Source organism: Candoia aspera, chromosome 16 (assembly GCF_035149785.1).
Source record: "Candoia aspera isolate rCanAsp1 chromosome 16, rCanAsp1.hap2, whole genome shotgun sequence".
NCBI lineage: Eukaryota > Metazoa > Chordata > Lepidosauria > Squamata > Boidae > Candoia > Candoia aspera.
Window position 1 is genome coordinate 6,804,310 of NC_086168.1, and position 17,743 is coordinate 6,822,052.

At 44.5% G+C, this 17,743-nt stretch overlaps 1 protein-coding gene across 2 annotated transcripts in view; it reads left to right on the plus strand.

Moving 5' to 3' along the window:
* MVB12B (multivesicular body subunit 12B) overlaps nucleotides 1–15,660 on the plus strand; it is a 63,953-nt gene extending 48,293 nt beyond the window's left edge. For both annotated transcript variants that reach the window (XM_063316103.1, XM_063316102.1), the window contains exons 8-10: nucleotides 2,688–2,743; nucleotides 5,523–5,582; nucleotides 11,085–15,660. In XM_063316103.1, coding sequence (XP_063172173.1) covers nucleotides 2,688–2,743; nucleotides 5,523–5,582; nucleotides 11,085–11,171 — 203 coding nt within the window. In that variant the 3' untranslated portion in view covers nucleotides 11,172–15,660. The remainder of the gene's footprint in view (nucleotides 1–2,687; nucleotides 2,744–5,522; nucleotides 5,583–11,084) is intronic.
* The last annotated feature ends 2,083 nt before the right edge of the window (nucleotides 15,661–17,743 follow it).

Sequence of the window (17,743 nt, forward strand, 5' to 3'; positions counted from 1 at the left end):
CTAAGGAAAGGAGGGCACTGGAAATCCACAGCCCGAATCTAACTTTGGAGCAGAATGTGATGATGACATGTCCTGACATGCTGCTTACGTTGAGGGCACCTCTCTACCTTTTCCACTGAACTGAATCTGTCCATCCTTCCCTGCCTGATCTTCCTTTCTCCTGCCCACCCGCTTGGATGCTCCCCCACAAACTGGTTTTATAAATAATCTCGTGACAACAGCCCTTGATGGGGCCGAATCGTGCAGCCCGCGTGTTCACGTCTCATTGGCAGTGTGGCATTAATAACAGACTCCATTGTGCAGCTCTGCCATTTTTTAAGTGCAATCATTCTGAGAAAAGGGCATCTCCTTAATTACAGGTCTGCTTAATTACAGCTCTGTGGAAGCTCATTTGCTTGGAGGAGCCCACATGGCAGCTCTGAGGCATTTGGACAGATTGTTCCTTTTTCAGCTGCCTTGGTGGTTCCCCATTTTTGAGGACCAAGCTATTCCTTGCAGGAGCTTAGGACTTCATGACATAGCCCTTTCTCCATTTGATCTTCCTTAGAGCCCTGTTGAGTAGACAAGGCTGAGACCCAAGGAGAAAAAGTCATATAAAGATTTACAGGTAGTCCTCGCTTAACGACCACAATTGAGACCAGAATTTCAGTTGCTAAGTGAAGCGGTCATTAAGTGAATCCAACCTGATTTTACCACCTTTCTTTTTTGCAGCGGTCATTAAGTGAATCAACCACATGATTTGCTTAATGACCATGTGGTTCACTTAATCCCCACAGTGATTTGCTTAATGACCACTGCAAAAACAAGTTAGTAAAATCAGGTCAGATTTGCTTAATGACCTCTTCACTTAGCAACCAAAATTCCAGACTCAATTGCAGTCATTAAGCGAGGACTACCTGTACATATAACTCGAGGCAGTGAACATGCCTAATACTCCTGCCTGTTTTCCCCACAACAACCACCCTGTAAGGTGCCTTATTTGCTCCCATATTTTCCCTTGGAAATCCTGCTCCTTGTCGTCAGCCTAATGTCAGGGCGTTCTGGAGGATGGATTTAGAAATCATGCACAGCCCACAAGCTGCCCTCTCCTGTTTCAGATTTTTGCGCCAACTTTTATTGGCCAAGAAGTGTTCTCCTTGAATGCCCTACATAACCAAAAAAATTGGTGCAACTCTTTGATCCTTTGGGCTGTTCGTCTCGACCCCCTTTCCCATTTCTGGGAAGCCAGAATTACACACAACATTCAAATGTAGGCCGTGTCTTTCCTTCAAGGCTTTATATCCTTTTATTTTCTGTCCTTTTCTGATGCCTGCGTTGTCTTTTTCACAGGACTTGTGCATTGGACTGGTACCTCCCCAGGATAATTTATTGGGGTTCTGAGATTTCATTTCTGATCAGTTGCTTTTAGTGACAGGAGGCACAGGCTTAATGGATTTAGGGGTTTGAAGGCAATGGTATATAGGGGGAGGGTCCAGATTTTTGTGGGGAGTGGAAAAGGTTGATGTTTCATTTATTAATATTAGCTGCCGCCTCCTCCCCTCCCCCTCCTCTTCTTCCCCCTCCCCCTTCGTCTCCTCCCCCTCCTCCTCCCCTCCTTCTCCTTCTCCCCTCCTCCTCCTCCCCTCCTCCTCCTCCCCTCCTTCTCCTCCTCCCCTCCTCCCCTCCTTCTCCTCCTCCCCTCCTTCTCCTCCTCCCCTCCTCCTCCTCCCCTCCTTCTCCTCCTCCCCTCCTCCTCCTCCCCTCCTCCTCCTCCCCTCCTCCTCCTCCCCTCCTTCTCCTCCTCCCCTCCTTCTCCTCCTCCCCTCCTCCTCCTCCCCTCTTCCTCCTCCCCTCCTCCTCCTCCCCTCCTCCTCCTCCCCTCCTCCTCCTCCTTAGTCGCTGGCCAGCAAATCAAAAAGTCAACATCATAAAAGAATAAAAAACATGGGAAGCTATGACACAGGGAAGAATAGACATTACCTAGAAAGAACAATAAAACACCTTAAAGTCTGAAATAATATCTAAGACGTCAACAGGAACGCCTGTGACATCTGCCGCAGTACAATAAGCATGGATAGCAGGATCCTAAACGTAAAATAAAAACAAAATAACTATGCTAATTAACAAAAGTACCTTAAGAGTAAAATACGAGAATTCTCCTACTGAGTGAATCCATAATGGATGAGCTTGTGTATATGCAAGTGTGTATCGGTAAAACTTTACATCCGTCTGTGAGAAATAAGATATGACGGGGATGAGACCGAGAAACAGCGTAGGAAACATATTGAGAGCAAAGTAAAGTTCTGCATTAATAAAACTGTACTGGATTTATAGTCTCCTTTTCTGTTGGAAGAGAATACGCAGCCTACAAAACAACGTGCTCAAAGACAAATCCAAAGTCCCAAAAAGGAAAATCCATTAAAACGTGAATCGAATTATAAAATGCCTGCTTTTAAACTGAACTAAACCTGGTTTGGGTGTACAGTACAGTGCCGCTGTCCTTTGCTCTCATTTTTAAATGAGAGGAAATGGAAATTGGGCCCTGTAGGGAGGGCCAAAAAAATGAGGCGTGGTGGGTAGACTTCTGCCCAGCTGTGCAGCAAAGAAGACATGTGCATGGTTTGTATCATAATGCTTCTCTTTGGGGACCGAAGACCTGAGAAGCCATCACCTTGTCCCACCCTCCATTCTTTGTTATTTCTTTCTAGCAATGGAAGGCGTGCCGTTTATGATCTCAGAGAAGTTTGCCTGTGCTTCTGAAGGGGTGAGCTTCCCATATTTATTTGTTTATCTGTGTAGTGACCTCTGGAGTTACATACTTGACTCCTGGCAGTTAACCCTTGAGGAACATCGAACACTCCAGAGTCCATAGTCGCAAGAATGGTCTGATCCGTTGCATCGAGTCTCTGTCGCCTCCCATGCCCTCCGAAAGCTCTCCAGAAAATTTCACCTTGAAATTTTGGAAAGCCATTAAGTCCAACATCTTGGATGGGTCAGTTTGACTTGCCTTGGCTGCCATTTTTTAATCTCCATACCATCCTCATCCGCCTCGTTGCTTCCCCATCCACGGGAAAGCTGGGGTTTACTCACTGTTCTCTCTAATACAAAGGTTCCAGATATCAGGATGTGGTATAATAGTTTACTATATCTCCATCTTCAAAAGCACTTCAACTTGGGGTCCCCTGCCTTTTGCATGCCTCCCTGCAGCATCACCTTTGCCCCCGTTCCTGGGAGCTGCTTAGCTCTTGAAAAATGCTGGCCATCCCATGCGCCCAGCGCAAAGTAACTTGAGCTGACCCAACTCTGCTCCGTTGCTGTGGCAACACCAGCTGGCTACAGCTGCTAGGAAGAGGGAAGAGCCTCCCCAGCCCTGCTTACCAATTTCACTCTTGGAAATGCAGAATTCGCTATGGCCAAATGAGACAGCAGATGGACCTCTGTTGGAATCCAGGCAGAAGAAGAGAACGCTGGAACCCTTTTCCATCTTTCCTACATTCCCCAGCAACATTATTATTGGGTGCAACAATATACTTTGCAAATTAGGGGAGGCGGCAGCCCAGGATGCCTCAATTTGCCCGGGGTTCAATCTTTGCAATGCAAGAACATGCAGTTTGAGCTGCAGGCCATCACACAGGTCTCCTGAAGCTTCAACAAAAAACCCCAAGGTCCTTCAAAAGTTGTGCGATTGATCATGGCAGAAGAGGAATGTTACGAAATATGGGGCATCACTCTATTCTGCCCATTGTGATCTTGCCTTGCTCTTAAAATTGATCCCATTGAGTTTTCCTCTTGCCCCATTTTAGTCATCTAGCCCCATCTGCTTTGGCGCGTGCAACATCTCAAAGGCCAGAAACATTTGCACCCTCTTGTCGAAAACAAGCCTGCTTAAACTTCAGTGAAGTACCAGAGATCTCAGTATGGTTTATTGCATCTAGAAATAGGACAATGAAACAGTTTTAAACTGTTTTTAAAAACCCTAGAAGGAGCTTGACAAAAAAAGAAAGATGCTCACCGATAAGGAGAGAGAAATTGGCAGAAGCTTTCCTTCTTAACGTGCAGGGTCTTTCTGGTGGCAAAGAAGACTGGCCATGGACGGTTGTGGCATCTCATTTCCAAAATAATGTATGAGCATGAGGGGCGTTCATTTTTGTTTCTTTCCTTTTGTCTTATCCCTTCTTATTGTTGGATTATTTTTAGAACGTAACAGATCCATCTCAAAAAATGACTGCCCCAAAGAGCTTTTTTTTTTTGTAATAGATGGCCTTTCCTAAAACATCCATCTTAACAGTCATTTAGTTCATCTATAGCCTTGTTTATGTACAGATGCATTTTGTACTTCCCAGGAGTTTCCAAGATGAGGGAACTTAGTTTATGCAGGTAGTCCTCGACTTATGACTGCAATTGGGACTGAAGTTTCCGTAGCTAAGCGAGGTGGTGGTTAAGTTAGTCACACCTGATTTTATGACCTTTATTGCTGCAGTCGTTAAGTGAATCACATGGTCATTAAGCAAATCCGGCTTCCCCAATTGCTTGTTGGAAGGTGGCTGGGAAGGTCACAAATGGCAATCACATGACCCTGGGACGCTGCAACCATTGTAAATATATGCCGGGTGCCAAGTTTCTTAATTTTGATCACATGACCGAAGTGACATTGTGATGGTCGTAAGTGCAAGGACTGGTCATAACTTGGAATGGTCGCTAAACAAATGGTCGTAAGTCGAAGACTACCTGTACAAGTTTTTCCTCCATCTTGTCACAACCTTCCCATGGATTCATTTTCAGCCAGGTGGGAACTGCCATCCCAACACATTTAGAAGGCACCAGCCTTGTAGGGAGAATCAGAACCAGACCGTAACAGTTGGTAGTGGAAGGATGGGTGGAGTTGTGCTTCTTCTGTGGCTCTTTGACTGTGGCCAAGAAGTCAGGATTCTTCCACTAGTGGGTGAAAGTACTTGGTTGTCCTTGTTGGGACTGGGAAGCTAAGCAGGTTTAGGCCTGATTAGTGCCTGGATGGGGTACTTCCAGAAAAGGGTGCAGACTAGATTGGGAAATTGGAAAATATCCAGGAAGAAGGCATAGGCCAGCAACTTCTGTATTGCTGCCAAGAAATCTCCATGGAGAGGCCCATGGTGCCATCATGAGCTCCTTCAGCTCATTCTCTTAATCCACCCCGAGGTTCTTTCGGTGAGTCACTCACTCTGGGACCATAAGCACGCCAAAGTTTGAGTTAAGCAGCCCTTCTTGACTTATTTAATGTCAGCTGATCATCTGGATTTTTGGTGGGTGGTAGTTGCTCCCCTCCTTGTTCAGCAGAGCCCTCGTCCTATTTCCAAGCAGTCATTGAAGCCCTCGTCCTGTTTCCAACAGATCGCTTGGTCATTCCATGCCATACCGCCTCCTGGTATTGGACTACAGTTCCCATAATCTTGCTGACTTGGGGGAGGGAAGATGGGAGCATTAGTCCAGCCCAAGATCCCAAATGGGGAAAGGCTGGATTAAATCCTTAAGATCTGAACGGCATATTTCTGTCTTCCCCTGTTTAGATGCAGCCTGTTGACCTCCTGGGTATCACAATTAAATCTTTGGCTGAAATTGAAAAAGAGGTGAGTCTTTTTGGTGTGCTTTGTTTTTGCAGTTGGAGAAGAGTCCTCCCCCACCCCCGCGATCAACATTGCTTCTGTATTCCCCATCTATTAATCTATTATTATTATTACTAACATTCTACATCTTGTCCCCACTTTTACAAGCAGACTTGCGTTACGGGTAGGTTGCAGATTAGCATGTGTTTGAATAATGTGATATTCGATTTAGTGTGAATTGTAAATTGATACTGAATGCAACCCAAAATTCAGTTAATGTAAGGCCAGCACATGCACAATTGAGGTTTTAGACGCTGCTAATCTTCAAGCGTGCAAAATAGGGAAAATGAAGGAAAACAGTACAAGTTTAAAGAAGAGGCTTGTAATTACATTAGAGCAAAAATTTGACGTAATTGGATGAGATGGTCATAGCAATGCTAAAATAGGATGAGATGTTGGAATGCCTGAATCTACAGTAGAATTTTTTTGTTTTTATTTTGCTTTCTATAACTACTCCATGACTTTGTGAACCAGAAATTTCAAGTATAAGGATATTCTTTTTATCCTTTACTGTAATACAGCTAGTCCTCGCTTAATGACCACAACTGGGACCGGAATTTTGGTCGCTAAGCCGTGTGGTCATTAAATGAATGTGACCCGATTTTACAACCATTTTTGTGGCAGTCGTTAAGCAAACCACATGGTTGTTAAGCAAACCAAGCAGTTCCCCATTGATTTTGCTTGCCAGAAGCCGTCTGGGAAGGTCAAAAATGGTGATCATATGACTGCGGGACAGTGCAACGGTCATAAGTGCGAGGACCAGCCATAAAAATCTTGGATGAAAGAGCAGAATTGGGCAGAAAAGAGCCTGAATTAATTTGATTCAGATCTTCTAGGATGCTGTGCTGTGTTTCCACAATCCCTTCCTCCTTTGCTTTTCTCCCTTTTAGCAGCCAACCCTCTAGAGCGTAGTCATACGTAATGGTCTTTAAGTGAAACATATTTGCTAACTGGCAACATTTCAGAGTTGTTGTTTTTTTTTCTCTCTCTCTCTCTCCATATCTTTGAGTTGAGAGTTTGGGCTATCTCCCCCCACCCCCATTCCCGCCTTCCCCAATGACTGAAGAGATCAGTCTTGATTATAATTGCTCTTACCCACGCATATCTAATTTGTGTCTTTTTAAGTGTTAATTAGTAAACAGTTTGAGCTGACATCTTTATGCCTTGGCATGTTTGAAAAATAGCTCTTGGGATTTCTTTTGCTCTGGGCATTTGCCACGGCTTTGTGATGTTGGCATCAAATTAACTGAGACGTGGGTGCTCTGTAGATTTTTAAAAGGTCTTGCAAAGGCTTTCTTTCCTTGACAAACACTCCGGATTTTTATTTCTTTGGGAGAAGGGGCCGAGTGATGGGTGCCCATGTATTCCTCCCTCTACAGTATCTTTGCTAAGCATTTTGCAGTAAGAGCATCCCCGTTCCCCAGTTCAACTTAGCAGCAAGCCACCCCAGGTCTGGATGAAGCTTAAAAGATCGCATCTCTTCTCTTTTGCTGCCCTCTACCTTGATTTCTTTTCAGGAATAACCAGGTATGAGTCATAATTTTCTTAGGGGGCGGGTGGAATAAGAATCCTTACAAGTCATTTATGATCACACAGTGCCATCTAGTAGCCTTATCCGTGATTGCATCTGGAGGAGAGAAGAAATAACCGGGTGGGGAAAAAACAGTCTGCTTTTTTCTTTTTCCCAACTTTTTTTTAATTTCATCAAAGAGGGAAGAGTGCTTCTGGACAAGAACAAATCTTGTGGATGGGGTGCAGTTATGAGCCAGAATGTCCTATCTTTCATTGCACAATCCTCTTCCCAACCCTCTGGGTCTCCCTGTCTCCTGGTGGAGTTCCCACAATAGTGAAGGTGGTTTCCAAGGATCGAAAAATACATAATCTCCCTCACACACACACACCCCTAGAATATTAAGAATATTAAGTTATCCTCCCTATACTCTGCTAGTTTTTCTAAGCAGTCCCAACCAACACGCTTAGCAGCTGTGTGCTCCACAAGATGACCAGGCAGCTTAAATGCTCAGGTTGCAAGCGGGCAAAAAAGTTTTTTCTCTGAGAGGCAGTTTCCTTGCATTGGGAATGTGGGCATGGCTCAGCCCCACTGGATGGAGCAACTGCACAAGCCCCTTTTCCAAATGCCTGGGTCCATTTGGGGCTTTAAAAGCAATCAGATGTGGAAGAGGTGTGCTCCTTGCCCTGGAGAGCTGACAGGTCAAAGATTTGGTGATGGGGGAGGGAGGAGTGGGGCTCCCCATGTGATATAAGAGTAGGTTATTTTCTAGATGGAGTGCAAGTACAGAGTTCTGTCAGTCCTTGAAGAAGATAGGCAGGATGCTTAAGGGGACTGGAGAAGAGAAGCCGTTGGCTGTTGGCTGTTTTGAAAAGAGAAAGAGGGAAGGGAAGGGAAGGGAGGGCAAGAGAGGGAAGGGAGGGAAAAGAGAGGGAAGGGAAGGGAAGGAAGGGCAAGAGAGGGAATGGAGGGCAAGAGAGGGAAGGGAAGGGATGAGGGAAGGGAGGGCAAGAGAGGGAAGGGAGGGAAAAGAGAGGGAAGGGAAGGAAGGGCAAGAGAGGGAAGGGAAGGGATGAGAGAAGGGAGGGCAAGAGAGGGAAGGGAGGGAAAAGAGAGGGAAGGGAAGGAAGGGCAAGAGAGGGAAGGGAAGGGATGAGAGAAGGGAGGGCAAGAGAGGGAAGGGAGGGAAAAGAGAGGAGAGAAGATAGAAATAGGAAGAGAGGGGGGAGAAGGAAAGGGCAAGGGGAAGGGAAGAGAATCATTCTGTAATTAAGGATTTTGGAGGTATAGTAGCGTTTTTACTGTACCTCTGAGTAAATCAGAGACAGAATATAACAGCCCGCTACTCCACCCCGATGGTTAAGATATTAAGTTACAGGGGAAAAAAAAATAATCAGTGCTAGAATAGGTAACCTCAGTCAATCATTTCATCCTTTTGGGGCGATAGCTCTGAGACTTCAAATTATATTTATTGCATCCCCCAGAAAAGTCTTAGGAAAAAGTTTGTTTGGGGGAACCCACCTTGGCCAAATAAACCTGGTTTTCCCCTATCTATACTGACACTTAAACAAAGATGTTCCTGATACAGCCCCTGAACTTTGAACCTCCAAGAACTTGTTTTGATCCTAAAGGTGGTGGAGCTCCTGATTTCATTCCAGGAAAGACTGACATACATGAAGGCCAGACGTTCTGCCTACAAGATGAGTAAAACTGGAGATGTTCCTGCCTGAAACCCAAAGGGTTAATGAGAGGTCTTTTGTGCCAGTGGACACCTTAGTCTTCTCCATTTACAGCTCGTCCTCACTTAACAACCATTTGTTGAGTGATGGTTCAGACTTACAACAGTGTTGAAAAAAATGACCCACAACCAGTTCTCTCACTTAAGACCATCGTAGCATCCCTGCAGTCACGTGATCGTGATTTGGTCACTTGGCCACCAGTTTGCATTTATGACCGTCACAGTGTCCTGTGGTCACGTGATCGCCATTTTCGACGTTCCCAGCTGGCTTCTGGCAAGCAAAATCAATGGGGAACCACATGATTTGCTTAAGGACCATGTGGTTCACTTAACACCCGCGGGGATTTGCTTAGCAACTGCCGTAAAAGTCGTAAAATTGGGTCAGATTCATTTAATGACTGTTTTGCTTAGCAACCGAAACTTCCGGTCCCAATCGTGGTCATTAAGTGAGGACTACCTGTAATGCCATCCCATTGTACGGAGATGGATGCCTCACCCACTCATGGAGGGTGCCGGATTGGAGAAGCTACAGCAAGTAGCTGGCATCCATGATGGGTTAAGATTTGTGGTTGAAATAAAGTTTTGGAAAGAATAAAGCAGCTTAAAATATAAATGCAATTCTGAGTTATGTACCTCAAATGTGGAATTATCAGTATATGAAGAACAGGGGATCTATTAAGTATGGGAATTAGCAAAAAAACCCCAACACTTTTCATGATGCAAAGGCCCAGGTTTACCATCTTGGGCTGAGGATACATATTTACTCACTGCTTGCGAACTCTTTATTGCTATAATGGAAGCGGTAACCAATGTTAGACTGCATACTCAGTGTTTAATGCTGTGTTTACACATTGAACTGCTTTGTATGTATGTGGTGCGTTTGTCCTTTTTCTTTTCATTTCTCTGTTCGTCCTGTGCGGGAATGTTATTTTTGATTTCAGGACATTGCTGCAGTTTGGCCACGAGGTGGCAGCATTGCCATGTATATTTTGCACTGCCTTTTCACCTTTAATGAAAAAAGTTTGACAGGTGTGCAAATTGTGTCCCAGCCCCCATTCTTCCCTTCCCATGACACAGTGGGGATTTTACCTGATTGATTGATTGATTGATTGATTATGTGCCATCGAGCTGGAATTGGGCTGTAGATTATTGTGTTTATGTGCCATCAAGTTGGTGCCAACTCTTAGCAACCACATAGATGGATTTTCTCCATGATCCCCATGATGATCCTTAACCTTCAGGGCTTCCAACAATGCACCCATCACTGCTATAACTGAGTCCCTCCATCTTGCTGCTGGTCACCCTCTTCTTCTCTTTCCTCCCAGCTTTCCCAGCATTATAGGCTTCTCTGGGGATTGTATGACTTCCTAGATAGAAATGGATGGATGGATGGACGGACGGACGGAGTGTCAGAGTCAGCATCAGGTCTTAGCAACCACCTTCTCCAGGATCTCCAGGAGGATCTGTCCTCAGCCTGGTCCTTCAGGTCTTCCAACGTTACACCCATCACCACTATAACTGAGTGCATCCCCCTTGCTGCTGGTCACCCTCATCTTCTCTTTCCTTCTACCTTTCCCAGCATTATGGACTTCTGTAGGAATTGTATGGCTTGTCCAGATAGACATCGATGGATTGATTGATTGATTGTGTGCCATCAAGTCAAAGTCAGCTCTTAGCAACCACGTAGCTAGACCTTCTCCAGCAGGATCTCTCCTTAGCCTGGTCCTTCAGCTTTTCCAATGGTCCACCCATCACCACTGTAACTGAGTCCCTCCACCTTGCTGCTGGTCATCCTCTTCTGCTCTTTCCTTCCACCTTTCCCAACATTATGGGCTTCTCTGGGGATTATATGACTTTCCTAGATAGAAATTGATGGATGGATGGACGGACAGACTGATTGTGTGCCATCAAGTCAGAGTGAGCTCTTAGCAACCACGTAGCTAGACCTTCTCCAGGAGGGTCTGTCCTCAGCCTGGTCCTTCAGCTCTTCCAATGGTCCACCCATCACCACTGTAACTGAGTCCCTCCACCTTGCTGCTGGTCATCCTCTTCTGCTCTTTCCTTCCACCTTTCCCAGCACCAGAGTCTTCTCCAGAGAGCTGGGTCTTCACCTAATGTGTCCGAAGTAGGATCATTTGAGCCAGGTCATTTGAGAATGCTGATTGGTTTGTTTTCTTGGCTGTCCAATTGTTCACCTCTTGCTTTTTGTCTCCTGCAGTACGACTACAGCTTCCGGACGGAGCAGAGCGCTGCGGCCAGACTCCCTCCCAGCCCCACCAGATGCCAGCAGTATCCGCCCTCCTGAAACCTCTCAACTCTGCGGAGTATTACGCACACATACTACTGAGAAGCGAAAGGATTCTCCTCCTCGCTCTGTACCCTTTTCCCCAACCCCTCCTGCCCCCGACGAGCAGTATTAACGGAGGCCCTTCCAACAGAAGGGACCTGGAGCATTGGTTTATGTTCTTCCTCTCTCCCTTGGCCCCCGCCCCTTGTACAAAATTACTGGATAGTATTTCTTTTCCTCTTTTTTATACCACCTTGTCCTTGCTGGTTTGCAAGTTCTGACGAGCCCCCTCGTGACTGAAGAGACGCAGGCCTCCGTGGAGACTTCTGTCTGTCTACGTTTATTTATTGTGGTTTTTGTGGGTGTGGTTTGCATTCCTGATCGTTGGTTCCTTCTGAGGAGCTTCTCCGATGCAGCTGAAGTGTCTTCTACTAAACTGTCTAACAAAAACAAGAATGTGCTCCCTGGGTGGATGGAAATCCCAGCAGTGCCCAGCTCATTGGCACCGACGTGTTTTGGAGACGAGCTTCAGGGTGTCATCTTACATGGTCTGGTAGACTCCACGGTTAGATCTATCTCTAAACCAGAAGCATATCATCATTAGCTGTTACCTCCACAGCTGGCCAGCTTTCTCTGGTGTTCCCCAGCTGGCCAGAGGCAATCAAGGTCCATCCTGTACCTCATAACTGGTGTCAATTTTATTCAGCACTGGCTTTTAAAGGAGTGGGAATTCTTGGTGTTGCTTTCACCATCAAACTCACACCATCCTTTGTGGGTTGAACCAGCTTAAAGTGTACTGCCTGAACTGGACTTCTTTTTTTGGAATTCTCTTCTCCGAATCACTTGCCCAAGGTGACTATCAAAGTGATCTTACTCCAAAATGGGCAACTCCATTTCTGAGCCTTTTTTTAAAAAAATGACTTATTTCTTACCTTCCCCCCCCCCTTTTTTGCAAACGAGTTTTGTCCAGATACTTGTCTGGAAGGTCTAGAAATCTCCAGTGGCTCTCTCTACAAGCTTTGTGCATCCTGAATTATTTCTTCTGTTATAAATGTTTGAATTTAGCAACCGAAGGACCTCCCGATGTAGCTGGGCTGCTGAAGGTGAAACTGATCATTATGTTTTCTTCTGGAGATCTTGGAAGACACCAAGACATTGATTCATAATGAAGCCAGATCAAATATAATGTAAGCTCCAGTCCATGAGTAATGGCTCCAAAATATACACCCCGGTGCAACTTGTTACTGAAACTTAAGTTATTTTGGGAAACCTGTGTGAACTCCTGTGCTGCTTTTTTTTTTGTGATTTAGTGCCAGAGAACAAACACTACATTGCAGAGATGGAAGGAGGACATATCTGTCCCTCCCCATCTTTCATTAACTTCCTTTCTTTTTGATAAAAAAAACAGGTGGAAAGGTTCCAGCATGTTACGTGTAAATAAGTACTGGTTTGTCTAACTGTATTAAAACGCAGTTGCTGTGGTTGTAAACCTCAACTGCTCCTGGGGTTATTTTAACTTTTTCTGTAGTAGTTTATTCCTAGCAAAGAGGGCTGTTTTATATTGCATAAAGGGATGGGTCTTCTCTCTCCTGCCCCAGCAGTTTACAAATCGCATTGTTCAGGAAAGGCAGATCTGGGTTTTCGGAGGACCGATTTGACGATGGCTCTGCAGCACGATCCAACCAAGCTGTTCAACCCTCCTACCTTCCTTTTAGCAAGCAAGATCCATGTCTTGATTTTTTTACCACTTCTTTGGGTTTTGCCAAACTTTTTTGATGCTCAGAGTCCATTGCCAACAACCAATCTGCCTTTCTCTGCCCTCCCAAGCAGAGGACCTTTGTGGAGGAATTAAGGGCCACAACAGAGAAGTCCCTGGATTAGGCAGTTCCTAAAGGTGTTTTGGAAATCAACCCTGCATATGGTAAACTAGGACAATGCTTTCATCAGGGGTATGTCTCGAAGTGAGGTGTTAGGGAAACATCTCAAGCAGGGCAGATGGATCTAGGATGAAGGCATCATGGAAGATGTTTTTCAGTTAACCAAGTACAAAGGGAGTTAACACAACAACCAGGGTGTGTGAATTGAACCCGGCTGAGGAATTCGACTGAGTTTGGAAAGCCAGGTCAAATGACATTGCTTTGGAAAGCTGCTGTTCTTGATTTATGATTTAGATTGGTAAGCTGGCATACCTTTGGACCATCCAGATTGAGATGGATCCTCGAAGGTTGGTGGAATCCATTCAGTACAGCAGAGCTTTTTATCCCCTAATGAGGACTTCTTTCAGGTTAACCTTTGCTTCCTTCTGTGGCATTCAAAACTGCAATGTGGGGCCCACTTTGGGAGGCATTCTCCACCTGTGAGAACCTGTCTTTGGAGAGATGCAGATCGTATGCCGCTGCTGCAGTGTTACCTCCTCAACCACTGTGTGGAAAAGAGATCCCAGCCTGGTTGGACTTGTTTTTGCTGAATTACTCTGCCTTGCTAGATGGTTTCCTACCCAGGCCAGAAGGTAGCAAAGAGATTTCCCTGCCTCAAATTTTGGGGAAGTCCTGCTGGTTAAATCTCAATGAGCTAATTTAGATGAATTAAATTCTGTGACCTTGTGTTCAAAGCACCATCCCTGGTTCTTAGAACGCTGAAAGATAAAAAGGGCAGGAGGCAACCATCAGCTATTGTGTGGCCCTCAACTCCCAAGAGGAGAAAGGAAGCTAAGTGGCATGATTGCCAATGGTTGCTTCCTGCAAGAGAAAGAATTAAACACAACCGGGCCAATGCACCGGGGCAGAATATAATCCGGGGCATAAAATGAACCAAAGTGGCACTTTCTACCTTTCAGTGTTCTAAGAACCAAGGATGGTGCTTTGAAGTCAAGGTTGCAGATTGCACCAGAGTTGCACCTCAGGCAGCAGGGAGGCCTTGTTTGCAATTGATATCTTGCAACATTCTGGTGCAAATTTGGGGTTCTTCTTCCCACTTATCTGGTGAGAAGACAGTGACAGAATCCTGATGTATGTTCTGTCAAGTTCTAAAGTCATATTGGCTTTCCTCCAACTATTCCTGGGCACTGCTTCTCTCCTCCTACCCACCCAATGGATAGAATGCAATTTAACTTTTCTACAGAGGAATGTTTGAGTACATGATGCACCAGGGTTACCGTTGCAACCACTTTTTAAAAAAATATACAGACTCTGTCACAGGATTCTCAGAGGACTTTCTTGGTGTTACTTAATTTTTCTGTGACACTAGCCTTTTTACGTGGTATTTTGCCTCTCTCCAGTATTGACTGAATAGTATTTATTTCCATATTTGGATGCATACATGTAATTTAGGATGCTTCTATTTTATGCCGGTCTTAAGTCCTTGACATTGCTTCTTTCCTTTTTCCATATTTTCCCCCTTTGGGTCATGCATCTGTGATGCTCTCAGTGTATCACTTCAAGTTAGAGGTTTGTAGAATCAAACAAAACTGAAGCCAACTTCAAAAAATAAAAAAACGTTCTGCTCGTCCCACTTCGTACGAAGGGGAAGGTGATGGTTGTAAACAGCTGCCCAACTAAACTGGGCAAGGTTTTCTTCTGAGCTCATAGAAAAAGAGAAGTGGAATTTGAGAACTCATCCTTGTTCTCCCAATACTGAAAAGTTCATTCATAAAGGAGCCTACGTCTTTTTTTCCCCCCCTGAATGGCAGGTTGGTCCTCCCGCAACAAATATCAGTACTTTCTATTCTTATGGCCCACGTTGACTTTCATGCTCTGTCTCTCCATGTTGAGCCAACTCTCCTTATCCTTAGCCATTGACTAGAGATGAGGGGACACGAAGAAGTTGAAGGCCACCAATGGGTGGGAAGAAACAGGCAGGTTCCCTTCTACCTCCACCCAGTAAAGGCAGCTGGTGTAACTTAGTTTGTGCAATCCAACACTGAAGAGCTTTTTTCAAGCAGGGTAACCCATCTTTCATGGATAGCACTTTGTCCAGGACAAAGCAGTGGTGTGTATCTCATCACAGGTAACAATGTGGATTTTTTTGTCTAGTCCACACAAGCTGGCTTCCCATCATATCAATGGGTGCGATTGACTGCCTTGTATACTGTATTGTTCCAGTCACTGCCGCTAGGGGGAGACAAAGGATTTGTGGATTTTTCCTGGAAATCTAATTGCGGATTTCATTGGTTGTGAGTCTGAAGTTGCACAAATGAAAAGAGGTGCATTATTTTCTGTTCCCCCCCCCCAAAAAAAAATCAGAACAAAAATGCTGTTATGATTGGCAGTTGGTGGGGAAATCTGTGGGATTCTCAGAAATGGGATTGGGGTGCTTAGAGTGTGGTTTATAGGACTACACACAAACGCAAATTTAGGGCAGCCGATTGGTTCAAAATAGGTTAAATTTGTGGAGTATTTGTGTGTGTGAAGTGGATTAAATATTTGTTGTGTGAAATTACATTTTGAAAGAGGTGGCCAATCATCTTTTTGAGGTTAAATTGGCCCTGTAGGTCTTGGCTTTAAAAGAATAATAAATGTGGGGTTCCTTTGAGGTGAAGGAAGACAACATCAATGCAACATCCTGCAAAATGCATGGATTAAAACTTCCCATTTTGACCTATTCGATTCAAGAGGACAAAAAAAAAAATCGTTAAGCAGCTGGGCATTTTTTATTGTGTTTGTGTGTGTGTAGGTGTGAGTGATTTTTTTTCTTAAAGATGAAAATGGATTAAACATGTTCATTAATCCTATTAATACTACCCTTTCATATTTATTTTAAATTGCCTACTTTGTATTTTACAAAGGGAAGCTCCTGTCTGAGAATTTAGTCTGTATTCTTAATATAATTTGTTAAATAAAAAATTTAACCAGTTCCTTTTATTCTTTTCTTGAAAGGCAGTAGATAACATTTTTGCTCCCATCTCATTAGGAAGGAGAGTGTGTTGAATGTGTTGATGAAAACATTACATATTACAGGACTCTTGACACTTTAGCTGCTCCCTATGTGTGTCTGGACTGAGACGTCTTCTAACCCAGCAGCATTCTTCCTGAGATGCTGGCTTGTTCCTTTTGGTGGCCTCTGTTGACATGAGATTCTCCATCTATATCAGCCTTTCTCAGCCTTTTGACCCTGGAGGAACCCCTGCGCATTCAGGCTCCAGTATAGGCCAGAAGTTACAAAATTATTGTATTGGTTTCATGGGCAGGCCTGTATCTATGCATCAACAGTGTTCTTAAACTAAAAACAAAGAATGAAACCTCTCTCTTTAATGTGGAGTTGCCCAAATTTGAAATAATTTTTTAAACAAATCGTGATCTCCCAGGGAACCCCTAGTGACCTCTTGCAGAACCCTAGGGTGCCACAGAACTTTGGTTGAGAAACCCTGGTCTACATTCTCTGCTGCTCTGATGGCCATACTGTGAACATCTTCCAAATTGGAACCCATTCTCCAGTTCCTACTTTTTGGAGCTCATGGAAAATGTATACACAGTAGTCAATATCATTGTTTGGAAAGCCAGTTCCTCTAGCATCTAAAGAACCTTCCCCTGCTTTCTTTTCATCTCTGCCCATCATCTTGTTCCTTCTCCTCTTCACTTCCAGGTTTTTTCAGGCTGAAGGAGATTAATCCTTGTGGTTGTGACACTCTGTCCATTTGTATCCTCCAAAGGAACTTCTTGTCTCAAGAAGGGAGGGAAGGAGCTTGTAGGCATGCAAGTGTTCTGGGACTGGGCAGTGCCTGGTTCAACAGGTGAATAGGAAAAGGGGTGTCCTTCAAATGGGATGGTTTATGTGCATTTTGCAATTCAGGGCCTGGCTGAAAAGGCATACCTATATATTGCTTCTTTAAAAAAGGCAACTGTCCACTTCCAAACAAGAGGGCTGTTCAATTACCCCCACAAACATTAAGCAAAAAAAGGGGGAGATAGAGATGGAAATAATTGTGGGGGCAATTAAACCAGGTCCTGAATTACAAAAGGCATATAAATTGCACAGTTTGAGGGACACCCCTGTTGCTATTCACCTCCACTATTAGTCCAAGAAGGGGCAATTTGGATATTTCCCTTTTAAAAAATGGAGAATCAAGCAAATCCTTGAGCAAAAAGGCTAGCTGGCTGGTTTTCTGTTCTGGAAAATATTTTCTCTGATTTGCTGAATCAGTAGCTATCTCAACCTCACTGACCTAGCGAATCTGGCCTGTTTAGTGCCAGCATTGGCTTTCCAATGAGTACAGGGCCATTGGTGGTGGTGGTGGTGGCCTCAATGACATTCCTACATTCAACTCCAGATACTAAGGAGATAATAGATAAAGGTGACCACTCTTTGGTCTCGTTCCCAAAGACAGCTTCTCTTATCTCCTTTTGAAGAGAGTTCCAGATGTTTCCAGTTTTGTTCCCACTTCGTTGAAAGTTGTGAAAACTTTGGGCAACCACAAGGGAAAAAATGGCAACTGTTGCTTTGGAGTTGAGCAAGGGGGTTTTCTGATCACCCTCCCCTCACTCCCAAGAGGATTTTACAAATCTTACAAATGTGACAATATTAATTCAATTTACAAGCGCCTATGTTTGGTCGCCCGCCCAAGGAAACATCCATGATGATCAGGTTGAGAGGTT